We start from the raw sequence: 26151 nt of genomic DNA on the forward strand, positions 1-26151 counted from the left end.
GGCGCGCGAATGAAATAATTTGTCGCGCCGGGGATGGAGGGTGTGAATACATTATTGAGTTCGTTGGATTATTGTAATTTAACCTTCTATGCACTTTTATAGAAGATCTACTTTGAAAATTCCTGCTCGTAATGCTGTGTGGTTTTGAGGCTAAACATATTTTAATTTTAAATTAAACCATATTTGTAAATATCTTTAGAAAATGTAACAAGTGTTGGCAATAATACATGTTATTTAAATAAGCAAATGTACAAAAAACGTTATAAAATCTGGTAGTAACTTAACTACCTATGCTATAATAAAATTATAAATATTTTTTTTATTTACAGAGTGCATAATTTGTTTTCCATCGTATTTTCTCGGATACGTTCGTATTTGTCATGCTAATACAGTCAACCGTAGGACTTTTTGTACCGAGACTGACTGAAATAGCAAGACACGCTCGTACGTTTCCGTAAAAATCCGATGGAAATTAATTTTTAAGCACTACATCTGTAGTGCTAAAACACCTACAAGTGTTATGGTTATGGCGTAATTTGCCGAAGTAACTTTCTCTGTCAGAATTACCAACAAAGAGAAAGTGGGGACAAAAGAGCTGACAGCTTCCTCGCTCAACGCATAAGCGGTGCGATCCAGCGAGGAAATGCTGCCAGCATTCTTGGCACTATGCCCCAGGGGCCCTCTCTAGATATAGATTTTTAGGTTTTTTTTAGGTTTAGTTTTAGTTTTGTAGGTAGTTCTATATTTTTTTAGGTATTAGATTTAGTTTTGTACGTAGTTTTAATTTTAGGTTACTTTTTATTCTAAGTTTGTTATTAATATTGTAAATATATATCTTATTATTAGAAAAAGTTAGTTCAATATTATTTTAACAGTTCTTACATTCCGCATTCTCCCATCAGCAGCTCTTTCGCTGTCAATATTACTGACACTACTGACATTCTTCCAAAAATATCCTTCACATACATAACAATAGACAACGCATCTCTAAAAGCATTTCCAACTTCTCACTTCATGACGACCGCGAGCATTACCGGCGCGGGCACGTGGCGGGCACGCGGCGGACACGCGGCGGACACGTGCATCGCCGTCGTGTTGGGCAAGCGATGGGCTTCGAATTGACTCTTGACTTTTGGAATTTTGAGTTTTAATTCGATTTTGAGTGTTTGGGTTGATCAGATTAGATCAGTGACTTAAAACATTATCTGTAATTACTAGCAATGTGGCAAAAGGTTTTGAATATGAGATTTTAGTTTGCTGGATGCAATTTTCATGGTTGATCTTGATCTTGGATCATGGTGGATTCTTTTATTTACAAATATAGGTGCACATATTACTTATAAGGTTTATTTAATTTCTTTAGTTTCTAGTTGGGTTGGGTTTCTTTAATTTCTGTTAGTTCTAATTTGCTTTTGGGTCTAAGTTTAGCTTATTTTAAGGTGTGTTTTGTTAATAAATGTTTACCAAATTGCAGATTAATATTTTTCTAGTTTCTAGTCTAGTTAATTTTATTGTATTGTATTATTTTTAGTTACATTCACATGTGTTTTAAATGCTTATTTTTAATAGTTAAACTGCCTCCATAATGCTTGATCTTAAATAATATAAAAAATGTTAAATCTATATTAAATTACCAATAATAACCCACAATAAACCCAATAAAAGTGCTAATGTAAAACTACTTAAAAACAATATCCATTACTAGCAGAATAAATTTAAAATAACTAGATTTGTACCCCTGTATACTGATACCGGTAATCCTGCGTTATTGTTCGGTAATGGACTTGAAGCACCCCTGGCGAATAACTCGTGAGTGCCGACCCTAGGGGTGCGCTTGATTTGAAACAATTGTAATGATAGAATGATAGTGTAGGGGGCACTTAAATGTTAGTGTTGAAAGTGGGTAGATCAACATGTTAAAAGAACAAAACAATCGAATGACAGGGATCGGAGCCGGTTTTTTGCAAAAACTTCGAAATAACCATATTTTTCGAATTATTTTAAAAACGAAATGTTGGACTCATTTGTGTATTTAGGTAACGACTTTGTGTTATTAGATTGCCCAGTTAGAAATGAAATAATTGTTAAAGAACGAAAAAATACCGTTTTCGTTCCCATATAAAAAATAACGGTATCCGATACCTGTTTGATAGGATCTGTTTTTGTTAAGATATAGGAGGCAAAGCAGACGAATCGCCTAAAGGGGCCTAATGATTAACAGTGCGTCGGACGGTATCGGCCTGTCAGTTAGAACAAAATTTTGACAGGCCGATACCGTCCGGCGGACTGTTAATCAGTGGGCCCCTTAATGGCAAGCAATTATCTTCGGCCATGGAACACCAGATGGATTGCAAGTGAGTTGCCGGCGTTTAAAATGGAAGTACACTCTTTTCTTCGCTCTGTCTTATCTTTTATTATTTTTGTCTTGTCTTTTATTGTTTTTGTCTTTTATTATTTTTGTCTTTTATTGTTTTTATATTTGTGTTTTGTCGTGTTTTATATGTCTTGTCATGTTTTTATCCAATTCACCGCTTTGGGCAAGCCTGAAATTTGCGACCTTTTAGAATACCGGTCAAAAAGGCCTGCTTGTGCTAAGGCAGGTAAACAAACGAAAGGAATTGAGAAATTCGCGAGCTTTTGGTAAGCTTTGGTAGCTGAGTTGGTTTATGGTTGGTTGATTGGTTGGTGGTTGGTTGGTGGTTGGTTGGTGTTGGTATATTTGTTGTGAATAATGGGTGTTTTCTACGTATTTAAGTATTTGTATATTACATTTATCGTTGTGAGTACCCACAACACATGCTTTCTTGAGCTTACCGTGGGAAAAAGTCAATTTTTGTAAGAATATTCTTATATTATTTATTTTATCGATTAGCGAATTCAAAGGAGGGTTCCTTTGATTTTATAGTCGCACCAATAAAAGTCTGCAGCGAATTTGATAGCCCACGTACGCCGTAAGTGTTATTTATACGTCATAATTTCATAGAAGTTTGACGTTTAAAATGACACTTGCACTGCGTGGGCTATCAAAATCGCTCCAGACTTTTTACGGCATGACTATAAAATTTTTTACGTATGTGCTTGGTAAAACAGAAAGGATATATCACAATCGCCGCATGATGTCCGCACCTGTCAAGTATCCAATCTAACCCCACTTGAAACTGTCAGATACCGCGATTAATAAACGGTAGCATGTAATCCGGTGAACTAATATCGGTACGTATCTTATTACCGGTTTATCTTATCTTATCTTCGTTGCGTGTAATTAGAGATTTGTTTTGACGACACTAGTTTATGGCAGGATAATGTGATAAAGCTTTATCACATTATCCTAATCGCAAATGTAATTTTTACATCGATTCGTATAGTTGTCATGGGAGACATAGGTATATCGTTAGTCAGGTAACAACGTATCACTACTAAAAAAAAACTAGTGGCTCTGCGAGCTTTACATTTTGCGCAATTTTAAAACATTCTGAATAACTACACTACTACTACTACTATTACTATTCTACACTACTACTACTATTCTATATTATTTTATTATTACTATTCGTTTGGTGACTATTACATAAAAAAAAACTGAATCGACAAAAAAGCTAATCTATTTAACCATCGAACACATTTCACACCAATCAGTTGAGAATTGCGACCTACAGAAGAGACTATCAGGACATATGAAAGCATTTTTGCCCGAGCTAGGTCGGAGCGGAGATCTTAGTTAGGTGCCCATGAATTTTACATGACAAAATGCATTTAGATTGTTTTGTAAAAATATTGAATTCTTTGAAAAGAATAAGTACCACAAAATACAATACTCAATGAGTCTGAAAAAAACAATTGAGTCTTAAAGCAGAGGACTCAAAGGACGAGTCATAACCAGCACTACACTTCTACACTAGAATTTACAAGCACTTCTATTTCTTGCATTTAATGTGTCATCATCATCATCATTTCAGCCTATACACGTCCCACTGCTGAGCACAGGCCTCCTCTCATGTGCGAGAGGGCTTGGGCTATAGTCCCCACGCTAGCCCAATGCGGATTGGGGACTTCACATACACCTTTGAATTTCTTCGCAGATGTCTGCAGGTTTCCTCACGATGTTTTCCTTCACCGAAAAGCTAGTGGTAAATATCAAATGATATTTCGTACATAATGCATGCATGCATGTGTATTAAGTGAATTCTCTCACTGACTTCCCACAATTAATATGAAATATTGGCTCCAATACTAAGAAATACTTAATATTAACCAATACCTTGATTGATTTACTAATCGAAAAACCCTGTACTATTCCCTACGTACACTCATAGGCAAAAAACTTTATATGATTATTATGGGTATTCGCAATAATTCAATGGTACGGGGGATGTCCGGTGCGCGCGGAGCACGTGTCCCAGGTTCCGGTGACGCCATCTTTGTTCCCCCACCCGTTTCCGGTACGCACTTCGCGTCACGCAACCCCTTGTGCGGGGCCAGGAAACGGGCGGATGGCGCAGCATCCGAGGAATATTTTTGTTTCACGAGTATAATGATATAGATAAAAGTATAGTTGCCTACTTGAATCAGTGCTATTTTAAAATGATACTTATAATAATGGGTACGAAGCTCGCAGTTTTTCTCCCCGTCGAAAAAGAAAAAAAAACATGATAATCAATGCAACCTTTAGCAGAGCTATGTATGAAGTTACTGTCACTCATAGACTAGGAATCCTCTAGACCGAGTTTAAAGCAAATATTTCATGCAACCGATGATGCCAAAAATGCGGGGGTGCGCGGGACGGGGTGAGCGAAGTCCCGTGCCGTGATTGGTCCGTTCAAAGACACGGATGGCACACAAAGACACTTTCGACTCGAACATGGAGTAAAATTACTGTATGCGTGGCAGAGCGGGTAGCGCGACTATGCTCAGTCTGGAGGATGTTTTGTCTGTGCTGTCACTATAAGCATTCCACCTTCAGATACAAAAATATGATGGTGTTTTCTTCGTCATTATTATGTTCAAATTATATAAATATTTAATAATTCTTTTTACGTTTACTCTAACGACTCACAATAGTCACAATAACATATATACCTACATAAAATTTTCATTCATATCGTAAATCCCAGCCTACTTGTAAAACAACTAATTAGTTGTATAATAATTATATAACTCAAGTTTTGAATTGTTATACCTTGAAAATACTTGAAATAGAAGAAAGTTTCAAATTCAAAAGCGTAAAAATTGGTCTTGTCCTTACTAGGCTATTATAACTTATAAATAATATAAAAGCCATCATTAAACGTAGTAAAAGATAAGTCACATAAAATTCTGCTGATTCATCCAAGTATCCAAACTAATAATCTCGTTTCATGGCCACACTCAATAACTCTTCCAAGCACTACTCAATCGTGCAAGATTAAACCTTATACCACCACAAAAGAGTTGAAATTACAATAAATATCACCAGAAAAGTTTCTGAAAGGGAGTGGTCTGACTGTTTTCCTTTATCTATTCCGTAGGTATTTTGCTTAAGATGTCTGTTTTGTCTTTACGATGGAAGAGTATTTTGTGTTAGAAAATAGTAGGAAAAGTTTAGTTGGAAACGCTTTTGTGCTTTCAATCAATGTTGAAGGAATACGTAGGTAAAGGGGAATGTTAGAGACTCTTTGTAAGGAAATTCTTGTTAAAGTTATATAGGCATATGTTTAATGCTTATTCTCACTCTTGTATGCCGCGATGGCGTCCACCACTGCTGGCTTGGCGACTTTAGACTTAGACTTGTTTTTTGATAAGTAGTAGCAAGATGAGATTTTTCCTCAACTTCCATAAATTGGACCTAATATATCTATTAGTTTTCACGGAAAAATCACCAAATCAAGTTAGTAGGGTGTATTCGGGTAATACCGAATGTCGGATAATTCCGAAATTCAGATGAAAATCACCCTTAATTCCATCATAATAAAAGTCTCTTTTCGGAATTATCCGACAGTTTTCAACATTCGGAATTACCCGAGTAAACCTTACTCCAACTTTTTCACAAAAAGTCAATGCTGACATTGCTGACCTATTAACCAACAATGGTGATTGTCTAATAAAAGAGTTCTAGAAAAAGATTAGAAACTTACCTATTGATACTAGAAACAGACGGCACATTGTCCTGGCTGCAGATCCCTTCACTCACCAGCCGGTCTCTTATCTCCCACGCGAACATGGTCGGGTTTTTTCTCTTGTACGCCGCGATGGCGTCGACCACTGATACCGTAGCTCTTTAGGCTTTTTATAACAGTTTAAGAAAAAGATGGAGAAACTTACCTATTGATACTAGAAACAGACGGCACATTGTCCTGACTGCAGATCCCTTCACTCAGCAGCTGGTCTCTTATCTCCCACGCGAACATGGTCGGGTTTTCTCTCTTGTACGCTGCGATGGCTCCCACCACGAATACCGTAGCTCTTTAGGCTTTTTTAAATGGTTTTAGAAAAAGATGGAGAAACATACCTATTGATACTAGAAACAGACGGCACATTGTCCTGGCTGCAGATCCCTTCACCCAGCAGCCGGTCTCTTATCTCCCACGCGAACATGGTCGGGTTTTCTCTCTTGTACGCCGCGATGGCGTCCACCACTAATACCGTAGCTCTTTAGGCTTTTTTAAACAGTTTTAGAAAAAGATGGAGTAACTTACCTATTGATACTAGAAACAGACGGCACATTGTCCTGACTGCAGATCCCTTCACTCAGCAGCCGGTCTCTTATCTCCCAGGACGCGAACATGGTCGGGTTTTCTCTCTTGTACGCCGCGATGGCGTCCACCACTAATACCGTAGCTCTTTAGGCTTTTTTAAACAGTTTTAGAAAAAGATGAAGAAACTTACCTATTGATACTAGAAACAGACGGCACATTGTCCTGACTGCAGATCCCTTCACTCAGCAGCCGGTCCCTTATCTCCCACGCGAACATGGTCGGGTTTTCTCTCTTGTACGCCGCGATGGCGTCGACGACGGGCGGCGTGGCGACTTTGGGCTTCGAGCCACCGATCACGCCGGCTTTGAAGCTGCCGGTTTCGTAGTACCTGGGGATAAAATAATGTTGTTACAAATTTTATTTTTGATAAGTTTTTATCGCTGACTGTACTTTTCTTTCAATAGGCAACTATTACTTATTAGGTTGTGTTGTTTTATCATAAGATCAGCATATTTAATTCAATAAAAATTCAAGTTTAAGTTATTTTAATTAGACAAATAAAAAAAATTTGGTTATTTGAATAATTCAAATGTGAATTTGTTACATATTTTGGTGAATAAACGATTTTTTATTTGTATAACTTCACCTTACACTTGACATTTAAATTATCCTTCCTTCGGGACTTCAAAAAACAATCACTAAACACGCGTAACCTTCACAAAATCAAACAAAAATCACTCTCACACAAAATCACACCATATTGCACACCCCAGTCCCAAATCAACCATAAAGTGACCCCCCTTACTCAGGACTAGTCAGGACATTCCCGATACAATGTCACTCCCCTCCCAAGAGACGTGGCATTACGACTGACGAAAATTAAATTCTGTGCTCAATAAAATAATGGGACTGTATTATGACAATTTAATTAGTTGGACACCCTACCCTTTGGGTTCGATGATTTATTTGAAGCGTTGTTTTGTGATTTATTGATAATTTGAATTTTGCGAGCTGTTTGCTTCGTGAATTGGTTTATTTTGTATTTTTGACGTGGTGCAATATTTTACTGTAAGATTTATAAGTGTCGTTGGAATTGAATTTATATGACACAAAACAAACTGTAATAATTAAGGTGTGGAAAAAATTGTAGGACCAGAAGAAGACTTGTCTATCGGTAATGTTTATGTTTCTCATATCTCCCTTCAGAGTTACATTCATATCATACTTGCAAATTAATGGATTGATTAAGTTGGTGGTACTGGTGCTCGAAGCGGTCCCATTACATGTCCTACTTACTTCAAAGTTCATTGTTTTCCAGATATTTGGCATCAAAGTTGTACAATTTTAGGACAAAAAACTGGTTTTCTGGCCATAACTTATGTTAATTAGTAAATTAAAATCCTGGACACGTTTTTCAAGACGCCAAAGACGAACCCAAATATGTAGATTTCGTATAATAATATGTAAGATCCTTCCCAGCAATCTAGGTACGAAAAAAGTGTTTTTTTTTAGACAAAGATTTTAAAAAACATAAAAAAAATAAGTATTCATTCCTTTCAAAATCCGGTAGACAAAAATGGAGATAAAATATTGAAGAACCGATAGCCGTTTGTATTATGATTCTATCTGTAGTGCAAAAGTAGGAGATACGATCCAAAAATCGATGAAGACCTCGGGTAGCCCTAAGGGGCTCTCTAACAGACATTAAATGACGAACGGTCTGGCCTAGTGGGTAGTGACCCTGCCTATATTGAAGCCGATGGTCCCGGGTTCGAATCCTGGTAAGGGCATTTATTTGTATTATGATAGAGATATTTGTTCCCGAGTCATGGTTGCTTTCTATGTATTTAAGTATTTATATATTAATGTATCGTTGTCTGAGTACTCACAACACAAGCCTTCTTGAGCTTACCGTGGGGCTTAGTCAATTTGTGTAAAAATGTACTATAATATTTATTTATTTATTAAATACCTACCATAGATCAATACTCGTGGATCTTCCAGAGTTTCACGTGGCTGACTATACTAAACCAATACACTCAATAGTTTTTCGATTACATTAACCAGATACTCGAACTAAAGCCATTTTAAAGTGCATTCAATTTGACAACATTAGATCTAGTTGAGCACATTATTTCAAGCCCGATTCACACACAAAATACACCTTTATCCTAATAACCTTAAGGTTTATAATAGCATTCAATTTGACAGCATTAGAAGTACTTGAGCACATTATTTCAAGCCCGATTCACGCACAAAAATCACCTTTATTCTAATATCTTTAAGGTATATATTGCAGGTTGTTGGTAGTGGATATTGTCCCCTAGTCCTATGGGAATAAGATCGATCTATGCTTGTTTGTTTCACACATAACTGATGATCGGGGGTGTGATGTTGGAAACTACTCTCTTATGGCTCCTCTACACGATGGGCCAACGCCGGCCACTCCAAGGGACGCATTTATGCGTTAGAAGGAGCAAGTGATATTGCTATCTCATTCTACCGCATGGCTGCGTCCCTTGGAGTGGCCGGCGTTCATCGTGTAGAGGAGCCATTAGATGTAGCACTAAAGCACTATTGTTAATAAACTGCTCTATAAGTGTATTGATTATATCATTACTAGCGACCCGCCCTGGCTGCGCACGAGTTACACAAAACCGTAACAAATTATGTACTTAAACCTTCCTCAAGAATCACTCTATTGATAGGTGAAAACCGCATGAAAATCCGTTAAGTAGTTTTTGAGTTTATCGCGAACAAACATATAAACACAAACAGACAGACGCGGCGGGGTACTTTGTTTTATAAGGTGTAAAGATTTATGGTGCCTATCATATCAATAAATGGTAGTCATGTCACCAATTGCTTGCTCAGAAAAAAATTATACAAAATATTGTATAGAAAGCATGTTACACATCCAAAATATATGAATAATAATTATATTCGTAGGCTTCTTATAGTCGCTGCAGACTTTTTACGGTTTTTACGGTTTTCTTAATCCTAAAATTACTTATTCGTACAAACGCAAAACCACAAATCCAATTAATCTATCAAAAACCAGCCTAATAAGATAAAAAATACGCACTTAACCAATTGTACAGGCGTGTGCACAAGTGTTTAGTGGACAGAAGCCGAGATAAGCCCATTACAAGTGTGATGGCACCCTAAGTACAGCGGCGCACGAAAGTGGATTAGTGGGGCCGATTCTGTCTGAACATTTCGATTCGGTGCTCATTTTATTTTGATGCGATGTTGACCGTGAGTACTAATCCGCGTCAGCGTCTCACGATGGTTGGTGCTGACTAATCAGACGTCCTCTTACAAGGAATTTCGATCGCACTTAGAGCGTTTTGACATTGTCCGATCCGATGCCATCACTGCCATCCACCGTTCTTGTAACTTTTCCTTTAGCATAGTAGGTTCTGTAATCTTGTGGGCTACATCGCGGAAGCATTAACGACACATTACGCCTCGCTCAAAAAATAAAACGGCTCCTACTAGTATACTGCCCCCTATATTTTCATGCACGGGGCCTCTATAACGGTTCTTTTACCTATGTATATTGTAATATTTTGTAAATTTTAAATAAAGATCATTATTAAGTATAAATAAAGTTTATTGGATTTTTTGTCAAAATTGAGTAAACACTTGTAGAGACGAGTGTCCAGGGTTCGATAGTATACGGCCCCCAGGGACATTAATGTGGAGGGTCCCGTAGTGATCCCTGTTTTAAAGTTCTAAGGGACGCCGCTACGAGCGAACACTGTATCAAGCTAAAAGAGCATTGGTAAATTGTTTTCTTTTACAATTTTGGTGATTTTTGAGAAGTTGCAAACTATAGTTCGTTTTTTTAACATTAGAAAGAACTCCACAGAAGCAAGCGTGCAGTTTTTGTCAGGCTTTTAATTGTTAATAATTATTGAATTATCTAATGTAGCATGGTCAATACATATAATTTACTTCAAATTATTACTGCTATTTGTGTCGGATTTGGAACCACAAGCTTACTTCTGCGCAGTTCTTTCTAATGCTAAAAAAAAACAAACTATATAGAAATCCCTACTATATTAATATTATAAATCAGAAATTTATTTATTTAATCGTATGGCATAAAAAACGAACGGTATAAAAAATGAAAAAACAAATACAATCAAACAAATCGAAAATAAATCAGGTAGGGACACTGAGAGAAAAATCATCACCAGGAATTAAAAAACAGTTCCGTACTGGGGGAAAAAAATAGTTTTAATAATAATTATGGACGTCTCACTATTTCTGTAAAGTTTATTTATTTCTACAAACAGCTCAGTAATCCCAAATATAATTTCAACAAACAGATAATAGAAATTGCAAGAACTAATAGAAATTGCAAAAGTCAATTTGTTCCTATTAGTTAACTCTCCTTGTCCCCGGATTAAGTTTATTTTTGTAATTCTAAGTGTGGTTTTGTTGTATTTTCTCTCAGTGTATGTCTCAAATTTATATCCAAAGTTCTCAGCCATTTGCTCAGCTTTGAGCTGCGTCAGAAAACTCAGAAGTGAGTGAGCACAGGGCTTCCAGGGTAGCAATGCACCGAGGAGAAGTTTCTTAAGTTGCGAAACTTCTATGAAGAATATTCTCTGGAACTTAAATTTAATAAACAATCTAATCGTGTCAAGACCGACGTAGACACATGCCATTTTAAATATTTCGCCTGCCCGCTTTACTGTTATGTGGCGTGTAATATTATATATTACACAAAACGTTAAAGTTCTCATGGGAACATTCTCACAGAGAACTTTCTAAGTTTCTTTCTCTGAAATTTCCGAGAACATTTGTGCAATTTCTGCAATTTGTACATTAGGCTCTGAGGGGGCACTCCTGTGTTTTGTGTTGGACAGATGATAAATTAACTACCAAATACATCTTCAGGTTTAAACCGATGAACCAATATTTAAACCAGTTAACATAAAACTTTCGTACAGCGCCCCTTACTTCAGCTGTTAAAGCGGCGGACGCAATATTGTGCACTAATATTTTGTATCTAAGATTTGATTATGTTATTAAGAAGTTTTGTATAGGTACAATGTAATACATAGGTAATAAAGTTATAATTTAGTTGCATAATGAATTGCAAAAAAAAATGTACGTAATTAAGCGCAGTTAAGAAGTCTTACTTAACTTAATTGATTCATTTGTGTTACGAAAATTAATTATGTACATTGTAATGTATTGTATTTATTGTACTTAATTCGTACACATATAAGTCTACAGCATACGCTAACACACTTTCATGCATCGAACTTAAATAGAAATGGCTTAACTGTGGTAACAAAATGGAATCAATTAACTTTAGACTAATTACAGGTGCTTAAACTATGAACAATTTTACATTCAGATTCAGATTCAGATTCATATTTATTTGCAGAAAAAGGCAGGCATTGCACGCCTTACATCGTTATCTACAACAAGATATTTTAAATCATTTTAAGCACATACATTTTCATTACATAGTCTAATAATCTGATGCAATGCCTTTAAGTTTCTATACTAGAATGTTAAGCATTCAAGGCATAACATAATCTATCTGGAATCTTTATTCATTATTAGAATAATTTACCTTGGTTTATTCGTCTGCTGTTTCTAGTGTAACATTTTAAATAATAGTGTTGGATTAGAATATACCTAGAAACCCATGATTAAACGCGTGAACCTCAATTCTTTAGTTTTAAATACTCTTATGACAAATTCATCATCATTACCATCAGCCTACTCTCGGCCACTGCTGGACATAGGCCACTCCTATTGCACGCCATTGAGCACGATTTGCGGCAACTCTGATCCTCTTGCCAGCCGCCTTGCGAAGGTCATCGCTCCATCTAGTCTGAGGACGCCTACTCTATGTTTGCCGATGCGCAAATACAAAATTCGAAATGCTATAAATATTCACATACCGTAAAACGGGGTGAGTAGGTTTCGCGGGGAGAGTTGGGTTATGAATGGGGATAGAAGGTTTGAGAGGGGGGTGAGAAGGGATTTTAAGGCTACTGCTACAAAAAAAATGTATTCCAATTTAAAATGGGGCTATAGTAATACGCATAATAAAAAAAAAACGATCCAACAATCTTCCAAAATCACCTTTGTATGAAAAACCCTCTCACCCCAAATACGAGGCACTACGGGTTGAGGTGGGTTTTCCTCTTTATCGTCAAAGTTATGAAATGGAACTTCTCTTCTTCTTCAATTTAAGAGGTATCCTCTTGTCGGTGGAGTATTTTCCATTTGAAATGGAACTACCCAAAATAAAATACAAACTAAAATACAAACGTCCGGACCACTTATTATATACACCATTCAGTTTTCACATGTAAAAATAAAATTTTATCGAGGTTTGAAAGTCAAATTTCACCCAACTCACCCCATTTTACGGTACTTAATCCTTGTGATCAATCATTTATGAAATTTATGTATTTTCTAGTTTAGGTATTTATTACATTGTCCGTCTAACGGGTATAACGGGTACAAAATCTATGAAATACTGACGCCACCTGCCCATTTAAGTGTCAAAATATCTAAGTTTATCCTAAACCCGAATTAAACTTAACTTTTCTTTAAACATCTAAATTGTATAACTATCTTGGAAAATCGGAAAATTTGCATAATTTAAACCCCGGTTTTAAAAATCCAGTGCAATGCCTAACTAAACCTAGGTAACCTAGATAAGGTGATATAAAATGGAACGTACCTAGCTACGCCCGGCTGCGCGCAGGCACGCCCGCCCATCGGAGCACTACCAACAAATAGAAACTTTAACATCTATGACAATTGTGTACTCTTTTGAAATATCAGTCATCTCTTTGATCGCTATTTTTATTATGTTTGATAGTTTCAAGAAATGTTTCTTAATAGTGGCGTTATAACAACTTTTTTGTGCTATTAAGAGTATACCGTCTCTCATTTTGGGTTATTTTAAGAGCTAGGTACAGTATCGTCTCTCATTTTGGGTTAACCACTACACTAATGAATAGGTATTGATGAGAATGTAGGTAACGTTACAAGTTCTTACTTATTACTTTGTGCAAAAGTGGTTTAATAATTCTTCAGACATAATGTGATGCGAAAATTTGCCTTAATGAAAAAACTACTAAATAAGTCTTACACTACGAAAAACACATCAATAAATAAATATTATAGGACATTTTTTACACAAATTGACTAAGCCCCACGGTAAGCTCAAGAAGGCTTGTGTTGTGGGTACTCAGACAACGATATATATAATATATAAATACTTAAATACATAGAGAACAACCATGACTCAGGAACAAATATCTGTATCATCATCATCATACAAATAAATGCCCTTACCAGAATTCGAACCCGGGACCAACGGCTTAATAGGCAGGGTCACTACCCACTAGGCCAGACCGGTCGTCAAAATCAATAAAATGGTTTCTGCTCTGACTGCTTAAATTCAGTCCTGTACTGTTTTTGTTTCATTAAGTAAGTACTTAATGCAATGAAGAGTACTTGGAATACTTGCATGTGTAGGTATTTCTAATATCAGTGGGGAGACACTCCTGACTTCGGTCAAACTCGGCTCCGTTCGGCTCAGCATTGCTCCGAGCAATAGGCATGTTGACATGAATCGCGAATATATAACATGTTATGTTTTTACCATAGCAGGGAATATTAGAATGCTGAAAATCATATTTTGCAAGTGTAAATATGCGTAATAAATTAATTAAAAATAATCAAAAGTATTTAAAATAATGCCCAGTATCACGTGACTGCAAACGCCAATCGGAGCGCGTGACGTCGTGACATGAGAATCACCACAGACTAGTCGTCAAACCTGACCGTAATCCATACGATGCCGCCAAAGAGTTTGGATGTTCAAAAACTGTATGTATTTTTTATTTCGACAATAGACATTTATTACGTACAAAAAATATTATGACATGATATAAAAATATATATTTATTTGTTATTAAATAAATAAAATGTTATATAATATGATATTTCACCAAAATCTTTTTAATAATTTGGCTGAATGGAACTATCATCGCCATCTTGGCTGTCGGAAACAAAAAAAATAAAATTTAAAAAGTTATATCTGCGCTTATTATATTTGCGCTCACAATTTTAGTTGTATCATAATAATTAATCTTAAATTGTAACTGTAAGTGTTTTTGTGTGAAATCAGTTATTGTGATTCATTTTTGAAATGGTTTTATCATCGCTGAACGTAATATGTATAGGTACATATAGTTCGCAAGTAACAATATCATTCAAGTAAAAATCCGTAACTGCAACGTAAGTATCATGTAACCAATATTTGTTTTATACTCTAATAGGGTCTTGATTGTTGTTCTTTTACACATAGGCACTGCATAAGACATGTAAAACTTGTTATTCATTATTTTAGCTTATATATTTACGTAATACTGATCTTTTAGAAAGAGAGATAAATTAAATACTACAGCTTTTGATCTACGCTAGGACTGACATTTTGGCAGCAGTTTGTTTATTTATCTGTTCGTGACGTCACGTGACAGCTTGGAGCGTTTAGGCTCAACTTTAAACACTAAACTAATTAAGCTCTATTTAGTATGTAAAACTAATGAATAAAAATTTTAAATATTTTTTTTTTGTAATAATTACGTGTCTATCTATAAAATGAATACAGTTTTAAAAACTTGTCAACATGCCTATTATCAGGGTTGACACAATTTGACGTCCCTTTGCGTGCACGACCACAGATAAGATAATGATTTGAATTTTGACAACTTTAAATAGCCGAAAGAGATAGGTAGTGCCATAAGTTAGAAAGGGATATCATGATTCGACCCTGAATCACTGTCAAACTTCGGTTTTGTAGGAAGTGTCCTTTCTGTACGGTAGTAGGTACTATTACTTATTACTCGTATGTGCTAATAGAGTTAAACCAATAAAAGTCTGCAGCGGATTTGATAGCCCACGCAGTGTAAGTGTTATGGTACGTCATAATTTCATAGAAGTTTGACGTTTTTTTTTTATTATGAATGGGCCTACTCATGGCCACAGACTAGCCGAGGCGTAGACGTGGCCTACGATGGAGCGAGCTCGCCCAGGCCCCTGTTTCACCTACGTGACAGGTGCGACGAATTGTAAAATCACTGTTGCTGACGTCACAGGCATCCATGGGCTACGGTTACCGCTTACTATCGGGCGGGCCGTATTCCTGTTTGCCACCATCATTGTATTATTAAAAAAAACTTTATGATATCGGAAAAAAACAGATATTTCTTATGCTAAGTTTATGACAATTGTCACAAGAAACACTACAATTGTCACGAAATTCCGACATATAACTCATTACCTGTCAAGAATTACCTACAATTCTTCTAAATCTTTGACAATTGTCAGAAACTTAGCAAGAGAAATATCTGTTTTTTTCCAATATAATAAAGTTTTTTTAAATAATACAATGATGGTGGCAAACAGGAATACAGCCCGCCCTATGGTAAGCGGTAATCGTAGCCCATGGATGCCTGTGACGTCAGCAACAGTGATTTTACAATTCGTCGCACCTGTCACCGATGTGAAATTGGGGCCAGAACTAAAATGATACTTGCACTGCGGGGGCTATCAAAATCGCTGCAGACTTTTTACGGTCTAACTATATGTACTTTTACACACGGTAGACTTTGTAGCATAGTCTCAAAATTAACCTTAACATTGAACTGTCATCAATAACCAATCAACGGAACCCGCCGACAATTAGTCGGCCAGGCCGCGTAGCCAAGATGCCAATCGCTAACGCTCCGTAGCGATCGAAACGCAACTGTCACTGTCACACTAATGGGGAAGAGTGATAGAGATACATAATGCTTTTCGTTGTCGAAGCGATAGCGATTGTAACCTTGGCTAGGGGGCCAGGCTCGACATATTGTCGATCAGATAAAGCGCTTAGTCGGAGCTTACACAGCTTCGGGGATTATTGGCTTACGTCGGTCGGCGATGCTTTGCAACCTTGAATATTATTGAATTCATACTAACACACATTTATTTTATAGATGGGTCTATCGCGAATCTAACGAAACGTCGAAACGTCGGTAAATAAAGGTAAATTAAATAAAGTGAAACTAAAAAAAATTTAAAAAGGGTGGCATCAATAATTTTCTACAATTTCTTGTCGGACTATAAATGTCTAATTTTATGAGAAAGGATAGTAAACAGTTCATAACAAAAAAAAGGTAATAAAATAAACTCGTGATAGACTCGTCTATAAATGTGAGTTAATATGTGTTCAAAACGCGATTTTTTTAAATATTATATTATTCAATTACAATATAAAGTGCATGGAATTTTTGTAAAAAAGTACAAGATTTTTTACATACTAAACTATTCTCTTTATTTTCTTCGTCTAACAATATTTAGCAACAAAGACCAATCATTTATACGTTAAGGATGACTCAGGCTAGACCGAGCCGGGGCCGGGCCGGAGCTTCCGGCGTTTCGTTATCTATGGAAAGCACCACGTGATCGTCAGAAAAGCAGAGAGGTTAATAGAGTACCTAGCGCTACCTCGTTTGCCGCAAAATAGGCACAATGGTTGTCGATTTGCAGAAAATACCCAGCAAAATTAACTAGAGTTAGACCAAGACAAGTCTGCAACGATTATGATAGCACACGCGTGCAAGTGTTATTTATACGTCATCATTTCATAGAAGTTTCCCGCTTAAAATTACACTCGCACTGCACGTGCTATCAAAATCATTGCAGACTTGTCTTGGTCTAACTCTAAGGCCAGCCAACATGAAAAAAACGGGCAAGTGCGATTCGGACTCGCGCACGAAGGGTTCCGTACCATAATGCAAAAAAAAACAAAAAAAAAAGCAAAAAAAAAAACGGTCAGCCATCCAAGTACTGACCTCTCCCGACGTTGCTTAACTTTGGTCAAAAATCACGTTTGTTGTATGGGAGCCCCATTTAAATCTTTATTTTATTCTGTTTTTAGTATTTGTTGTTATAGCGGCAACAGAAATACATCATCTGTGAAAATTTCAACTGTCTAGCTATCACGGTTCGTGAGATACAGCCTGGTGACAGACGGACGGACAGACGGACGGACGGACGGACAGCGAAGTCTTAGTAATAGGGTCCCGTTTTACCCTTTGGGTACGGAACTCTAAAAAAAACTTAAACAGGAAACTGTCATGCGGTGTTTTGAATGCAGCTAAAATGATGCCAATATTATTGTTTCAATGTATAAAATAAAGTTTATGACATCACTTGCAACACGGTTAACAGACCGGATATACTGCAGACTGCAGCAAATTGTTATTGCTACATACAAACATAATTTGTCTAGCTATAAAAAATAAGTGTTCCGTAAACAAAGTTTTGTACGGAACACTAAAAATAGTTACAATAAAATACATTGTTGTCAGCCTTACCACAAAAGTGTCAGAACATCATCCCTTCAGTCGAGCTTCAGTCAGTCTTACCACAAAAGTGTCAGAACAGTATCCATTGATTATTAAGGACCTATTTCATGAAACCTTAATTGTTGCTAACTTGTATGATGAGTAATATAAATTTATATAAAAAAATGTTACAAATTAATATCATTCATGAAGCTGTGTAGATAGAACTCCAAAATTTACAAGTTAACGATGCCTAATAAACCTTTCATATGTGTGTAAAGGTCATAAATCTTGGGTTCATATCTCGCCTGTGCTGTAGAGAGGAAAAATGGTTCTCGATGAAAATGCAAAAATTGTGGCCTCGGATGTGCAATTCCTCGAATGTCTGCTATGACTAAACATTCGGTCAAGAACCTTGTCGAGATATGGACACGGCCAGAACGAAACAGGGAGTGTAACACCTTCTGCCTGAAATTTATTTAGGTAAGTACTTATTAATAAATTTACAACGGGACTTAATCGCGTATTTAAGTTCTAAGATTTACCTCCGACGCTTCAAGGACGGCGTTGTCCCCGTGGTCTCGGAGAAGACTTGATGGATTTTATTTAAGTACCTTGATGCTACGAGTGTACTGCTGTAATGTGTTTGCACTAAGCAACAAGAAAATCATTTCTAGATCACATAAAACGAAATCAAATCCAAACTAACACATAAATGAAAGTAGTTCACCTCGTGTCCGTATAATTGCTTGTTTTTCTGGTCATATACTACCACAGTCAGCACAGGAATATCGTTTTTAACACTTGAGTAGTAAGGCTGGTTTTTGATTGGGGTAAAAAGCGACGCGGGCGCAGAAAGCGTGTCCATTATACTTCCGCTCATGTAGAGTGTATTGTACGTCCGTATGAACTACGATTGTTTCATTATTATTATGTATCTAAATTGTGACTGCCCTTTAAGATACTTATTATTAAAACGGGACTTAATAACGTATTTAAGTTTTAAGATTTAAGAGGACGTATTTGTCCCGTGGTCTCGGAGAAGACTGGCTAAAGTTGACAACATCTTCTAGCCGCGCGAAAACTTTTTAAGTACGCGATTAAGTCCCGTTGTACAATTTAATAATGTGTAACAATCGTGAATTAAATAAGATAAGACTTGCCGTTATATTATTTATCTTTGTTTGTATAGGTACTAAACAAATGCGTCATATACACAGTGGCTAAAACAACCCGACAGATTTAAGGTGTATTCTTGACCGCATTTAGAAACTAAAATGTCATTCAAAGTTTTCAGAAATTAGTCTTGTTTTAGAGATACTCGTAATGACAATTGTTGTGAAAATTTGTTTCTGTACGTACCTATAATAATGAAATAAGGCCATAATAAAGTCGATGAATAACGCCTTTTTGGCTGCGACGCTGGTGATGTGACTTGGTTAGACAGCCATTAAAGTATTAAAGGAAACTCGGAAAATGTATCTATAAATAAACTGGTGTGTGTGTACCCCCTGCTGGACAAAGGCTTCCCCCCTAGACTTCCAAGTTGCTGAAAAATGTGTCCAGACCGTTCCGCCATCTCCTCTTAAACCGACCATGCCGGTGTTAACACTGTGGCATCATCTACTCCGTGGCTAGTTTAGCCCACCTCTGTGGGTGCACACGTCGTAAGTATATGGCCTACCCTACCCAGTCCCACTTTAGGCTGGCGGTTTTGACCTCAATGACCGATACATTATGGACACAATAACAAATAATTAAATATTGAAATAAAAACGTATTCGCTAGAGAGCTAGATTTATGCATAATAGGTAGCAATGTACAAGTTGCAGAACATTCTCAAAAATTCAGTAATATTCTCGGGAATTTCCGGAAACTTACACGAGAATTTAAATTAAATTTCCAATGAGAACATTCTCTATGAGAATTATCAAAAAAACCGGGCAATTGCGAGTCGGACTCGCGCACGAAGGGTTCCGTACCATAATGCAAAAAAAAAACAAAAAAAAAAGCAAAAAAAAAACGGTCACCCATCCAAGTACTGACCACTCCCGACGTTGCTTAACTTTGGTCAAAAATCACGTTTGTTGTATGGGAGCCCCTTTTAAATCTTTAATTTATTCTGTTTTTAGTATTTGTTGTTATAGCGGCAACAGAAATACATCATCTGTGAAAATTTCAACTGTCTAGCTATCACGGTTCGTGAGATACAGCCTGGTGACAGACGGACGGACGGACGGACGGACGGACGGACGGACAGCGAAGTCTTAGTAATAGGGTCCCGTTTTACCCTTTGGGTACGGAACCCTAAAAAGGTACTATTAGTATTACTTTAATAAATTCGTAAATAAGACGGTCAGTTAAAATAATTGATAACGGCGGTGTCCAGCGACTTTCTGAATAATTTTTAGGGTTCCGTACCCAAAGGGTAAAACGGGACCCTATTACTAAGACTTCGCTGTCCGTCCGTCCGTCCGTCCGTCTGTCACCAGGCTGTATCTCACGAACCGTGATAGCTAGACAGTTGAAATTTTCACAGATGATGTATTTCTGTTGCCGCTATATCAACAAATACTAAAAACAGAATAAAATAAAGATTTAAATGGGGCTCCCATACAACAAACGTGATTTTTGACCAAAGTTAAGCAACGTCGGGAGGGGTCAGTACTTGGATGGGTGACCGTTTTCATTTTGGTTTTTTTTGGTTTTTTTTTTTGCATTATGGTACGGAACCCTTCGTGCGCGAGTCCGACTCGCACTTGCCCGGTTTTTTATGGTTCGTAAAATTTAAGTTCTGAGAACATTCCATATGGAAAATTTCGCAACTTTGGAAACTTCTCCTTGGTGCATTGCTAATAATAGGTAACCTATCTGTCTGCTAATTGCATCGCCAAGCAAACAAAAGTAATCCAGGATGACTCTTCTATAAATAACAGCATAATGAAGACAGCAACGGACGGGGAACAGTCAAACAACGATCGGGAATAAATTGAATGCCCATTCACTCCCAGCGGGGTAGGGATGGGCATTGACTTGGATGTATTTTCAATTTATCTACCTTTTCAACGATACTGAATAAATACCTTGGATTTCTTTATTGTTTTTGGACTTTTTAAATATTGATTAAATGAAGCGCTGGTGGCCTAGCGGTAAGAGCGTGCGAGTTTCAATCCGGAGGTCGCGGTTTCAAACCCCGCCTCGTACCAATGAGTTTTTCGGAACTTATGTACGAAATATCATTTGATATTTATCAGTCCCTTTTGTCGCTAATGTGTGCTCGATGGATCATACTTTTTTCATTGTACCGTAAAACGGGGTGAGTAGGTTTCGCGGGGAGAGGTGGGTTATGAATGGGGAGAGAAGGTTTGAGAACGGGATGAGAAGGGATTTTAAGGCTACTGCTACAAAAATAGGTAATGTATTCCAATTTAAAATGGAGCTATAGTATACGCATAATAAATAAAAATCGATCCAACAATCTTCCAAAATCACCTTTGTATACGAGGCACTACGGGGTGAGGTGGGTTTTCCTCTATATCGTCAAAGTTATGAAATGGAACTACCCAAAATAAAATAAAAACTAAAATACAAACGTTCGGAACACTTATTATTATATACACCATTCAGTTTACATATGTAAAAATAAAATGTTATCGAGGTTTGAATTTCAGTTTTGACCCTACTCACCCCATTTTACGGTACTCATTTAATGAATTCTTTGTAAAAACTACGATGAAAGTTAACTTCCTATCGACACTCCCACCCCTACCGGTCAGTTTTCAATTTAAATCAAACAATAGCCAGTTCTACTGACCCTCGCTTCCATTCCATTCATATCATTCGGTCAGTTATATTCAAATTATCATTCGATCAGTGAGCGATTACGCTTCATTTGTGGGGTGTTTTCAATGTGTTGATCTTATGGATTTGAGATAATATTCAAGAATAGTATTTCGGAACAACTAACCCTTGGCTAGGCTCCGATCGTTAGCAGAAAACGGAACGAAACGCTGTTGTCTCTCTTATGACCTGCTATGGCTGCTATATTAGTGCAAGAAATACATATCAATTACTTGTTTATGGTTTTTATCAATGTTTGATATAATTTGCTTCATATTTGCGGATTTATTTAAAGGCGGAGCGGAGATATATCATCATCATCATCATCATCTCAGCCATAAGACGTCCACTGCTGAACATAGGCCTCCCCCTTGGACCTCCATACGTGCCGGTTGGAAGCGACCCGCATCCAGCGTCTTCCGGCGACCTTAACAAGATCGTCTGTCCATCTTGTGGGTGGACGTCCTACGCTGCGCTTGCTAGTCCGTGGTCTCCACTCGAGCACTTTTCGACCCCATCGGCCATCTTCTCTGCGTGCAATGTGGCCTGCCCATTGCCACTTCAGCTTGCTAATCCGGTGGGCTATGTCGGTGACTTTAGTTCGTCTACGGATCTCCTCATTTCTGATTCGATCACGTAGAGAAACTCCGAGCATAGCCCTCTCCATAGCTCGTTGAGCGACTTTGAGTTTTGAGATGAGGCCGATAGTGAAAGACCACGTTTCGGAGCCGTAAGTCATCACTGGTAGCACACATTGATTAAAGACTTTCGTCTTGAGGCACTGAGGTATGTCGGACGAAAAGACATTACGTAGTTTCCCGAACGCTGCCCAACCGAGTTGGATTCGGCGGTTGACCTCTTTCTCGAAGTTGGACCTACCTAATTGGACTACTTGTCCTAGGTAGATGTACGAGTCAACAACTTCGAGTACCGAGTTCCCAACAGAGACTGGGATGGGCACAACATTGGCATTTGACATAAGTTTCGTCTTGTCCATGTTCATTTTCAAGCCCACCCGTTGTGAAACTCGGTTGAGGTCATCGAGCATCATGCTGAGTTCCTCCATCGACTTTGCCATGACTACGATATCGTCGGCAAACCGAAGGTGAGTAATGTATTCGCCGTTGATGTTGATGCCAAGTCCTTCCCATTCCAGGAGCTTGAAGGCGTCTTCCATTACGGCAGTAAACAGTTTCGGAGAGATAACGTCTCCCTGCCTTACGCCTCTTCGCAATGGAATCGCCCTCGTGCTCTGCTCCTGTACTCGGACCGACATGGTGGCGTTACTATACAAACACTTCAACACTTCGATGTACCGATAGTCAATATGGCATCGCTGAAGAGACTCAAGCACCGCCCATGTTTCCACCGAATCGAAGGCTTTCTCATAGTCCACAAACGCTAAGCATAATGGCAAGTTAAACTCTTCGGTCTTCTGTATAACTTGCCGCAGCGTATGGATGTGGTCTATGGTACTATAGCCTTTTCGGAAACCGGCTTGTTCGGGAGGCTGGAAGTCATCAAGTCTGTGCTCGAGACGGTTCGTGATGACCCTTGAAAACAGCTTATAGACATGGCTCAGAAGCGTGATGGGTCTGTAGTTCTTCAATAGGTTGTTATCACCTTTTTTGAAGAACAGCACCACCTCGCCTCTATTCCATGTTTCAGGCGTTATGCCCTCGGACAAGACGGAATTAAAGAGCTTCTGGAGGACTTTAAGTACCGGTGTTCCACCCGCTCTCAGAAGCTCTGAAGTGATTCCGTCTTTGCCCGGCGCCTTGTTGTTCTTAAGCTGCTTCAGGGCCATCCTAATCTCGTACAGACTGATGTCCGGGATATCTTCGGTATAATGTCGGGACAGCTTGGCTCTTGGATCTCCTACCAAGCTGTCAACGGGCTTTGCGATCGAAGTGTATAACTGTCCATAGAACCTCTCGATCTCACCTAAAACCTCCGCTTTGCTCGACGCTATGCTGCCATCTTCCCGTTTCAACTTTGTCAGCTGGCTTTGCCCAATAGACTTGTCCTTTGCGAACACTTTGGAGCCTTGGTTTCGCGCAATAGTCTCTTTAATACGGTTAGTATTAAAGAGACGCAGATCATGTCGCAAGGACTTAGATATACGTCTATTGAGCTGCCTATATGACTCCGCGTCATCGGGAGACTGCAACTGTAGCAAGCGTCGTTCAGCCATGAGGTTTAAGGTTTGCTCGGTCAATTTCTGAGGTCTATCTTTACGGCGGGGTCTAAAAAACTTAGACCCTACTGTGTGGACAGTTTCCACTAGCCCGTCGTTGATTTCGTCCACTGAAGCCAAGTTCTCTAGGCAAGCAAAGCGGTTAGAGAGCTCGAGTTGAAAGCTTTCGGGGTTTTGAACATGGGCCCGAGTAGGTCGGAGCGTAGACTTCATCAGGCTGGACCTTTCAAGTTTAATATTGATAATCAATGTGCCTCTTACGATTCGGTGATCACTACCGGTCTTTACCCTGTTGATCACAGAGACATCACTGAATATCCGTTTCTTGTCGGTCATGATGAAGTCTATCTCGTTTCTCGTGGAACCGTCAGGACTCATCCAGGTCCATTTCCTGTGAGGCGGCTTCTGGAAGAAAGAGTTCATCATGAAGAGTTCCTCTCTCTCCAGAAAGTCGGCCAGCCTCTGACCCCTAGGGTTCCGTTGCCCATACCCAAATTGCCCCACTCTCAACTCATCCCCGCTTCTCTTGCCCAACTTTGCGTTGAAGTCCCCCATAACAACAGTAAAGTAGGTTTTAGAAGTATGTATGGCCCTCCTTACGTCCTCATACATAGCTTCTACTTCATCATCGGAGTGTGACGAGGTCGGTGCGTATACCTGAATGACCTTCAGCGAATATCTTTTGGATATTCTGAGTATTAGGTATACCACCCTGCTCGACACACTGTCGATGGTTATTATGTTGTTTACGAGGGACTTGTGAACGAGAAACCCGACACCACCTTGGGACTGTTGGTCGCCCTCCCGGTGGTAGAGCAAGTTACCAGACTTCAGGGTTGTCGTGTCCTCCCCCTCTCTACGGACTTCGCATAACCCTACAATGTCCCAGTGTAACCTGCTCAGTTCCTCTTCCAGCTCGCAGATCTTTTCGTCAGTCCTCATAGTGCGTATGTTGTGTGTTACCAGGGCCAGTCGTCGTCGGGGCGGGTAGCCGGATCTTTGCCGGAGATTCTTAGCACCCCTGACCCCGCTAATGCCCTGACCGCTACCATAGCCAGAGCACCGGGGGTCGCCGGAACCTCGGGGCCGTGGTTTTATTGTGCTCATCATGATGGGGGGTGAATGCCATAATCGCCACGCTTGGCAGGCGGGTTGGCGATCGCAGTCGAGTACACCGAATTTGAGGGACGCTGCTGCCCGTCCACCGGTGGTCTTGGACGTAGTTTAAGGACATACCCGGGTCCTGGACGTAGTTTAAGGACATACCCGGGTCCTATATATCCGGGAGATATATACTGTCTTATAAATTTTATTAAACTTAGCAACAAAAGTGATGATTTTAATAGAAATCAACCGGATGTTTCGTAACTATAATTTTTCTTTAATATCTACAAAGTGGCAATAAAAGAAAGTTTCACGTTAAAACGCGAGCATTTAGTTGGAAACTCTTTTCCGGCGCCGCAATTTACTTTCATAATCAGTTGTATATTTTGTATTTTTTTCTAATATGTTATTGAAACTGGTACAGTCAACTGTAAAAATCACGTTTGCTGTATGGGAGCCCCACTTAAATCTTTATTTTATTCTGTTTTTAGTATTTTTTGTTATAGCGGCAACAGAAATACATCATCTGTGAAAATTTCAACTGTCTAGCTAGTCTATCATGGTTCGTGAGATACAGCCTGGTGGCAGACGGACGGACAGCAGAGTCTTAGTAATAGGGTTCCGTTTTACCCTTTGGGTACGGAACCCTAAAAATTTGGGGGCATACGAGTATAATTTACTCACAAATATATATGTACCATTGTTCTGGATTCGCTGACATAAGAGCTATGAGACATACTGCCGTAGGGGAGAGCGGGGTAAGTTGATCCGATGGGTATAGGAACGCAAGTAAACCATGGAACGATTCGTATGATGTTTGTCGCGAAAAGTCAGACCACTATGCGGTTGCAGGAGCCGTTTTCGTTGCTTCCATTCTAGTAGAATAGTAGTTATGGAAAATAAATCAAAAACGAGGGCACAACGAACCCCACGGATAATCACATTTTTGCTT

At 38.5% G+C, this 26151-nt stretch overlaps 1 protein-coding gene across 1 annotated transcript in view; it reads right to left on the reverse strand.

Moving 5' to 3' along the window:
- LOC134675583 (paired box protein Pax-5-like) overlaps positions 1 to 26151 on the reverse strand; it is a 118635-nt gene that overhangs the window by 46416 nt on the left and 46068 nt on the right. The window contains exon 4 of the mRNA XM_063533885.1: positions 6862 to 7059. Coding sequence (XP_063389955.1) covers positions 6862 to 7059 — 198 coding nt within the window. The remainder of the gene's footprint in view (positions 1 to 6861; positions 7060 to 26151) is intronic.

The sequence above is a fragment of the Cydia fagiglandana genome, chromosome 22 (assembly GCF_963556715.1).
Source record: "Cydia fagiglandana chromosome 22, ilCydFagi1.1, whole genome shotgun sequence".
NCBI lineage: Eukaryota > Metazoa > Arthropoda > Insecta > Lepidoptera > Tortricidae > Cydia > Cydia fagiglandana.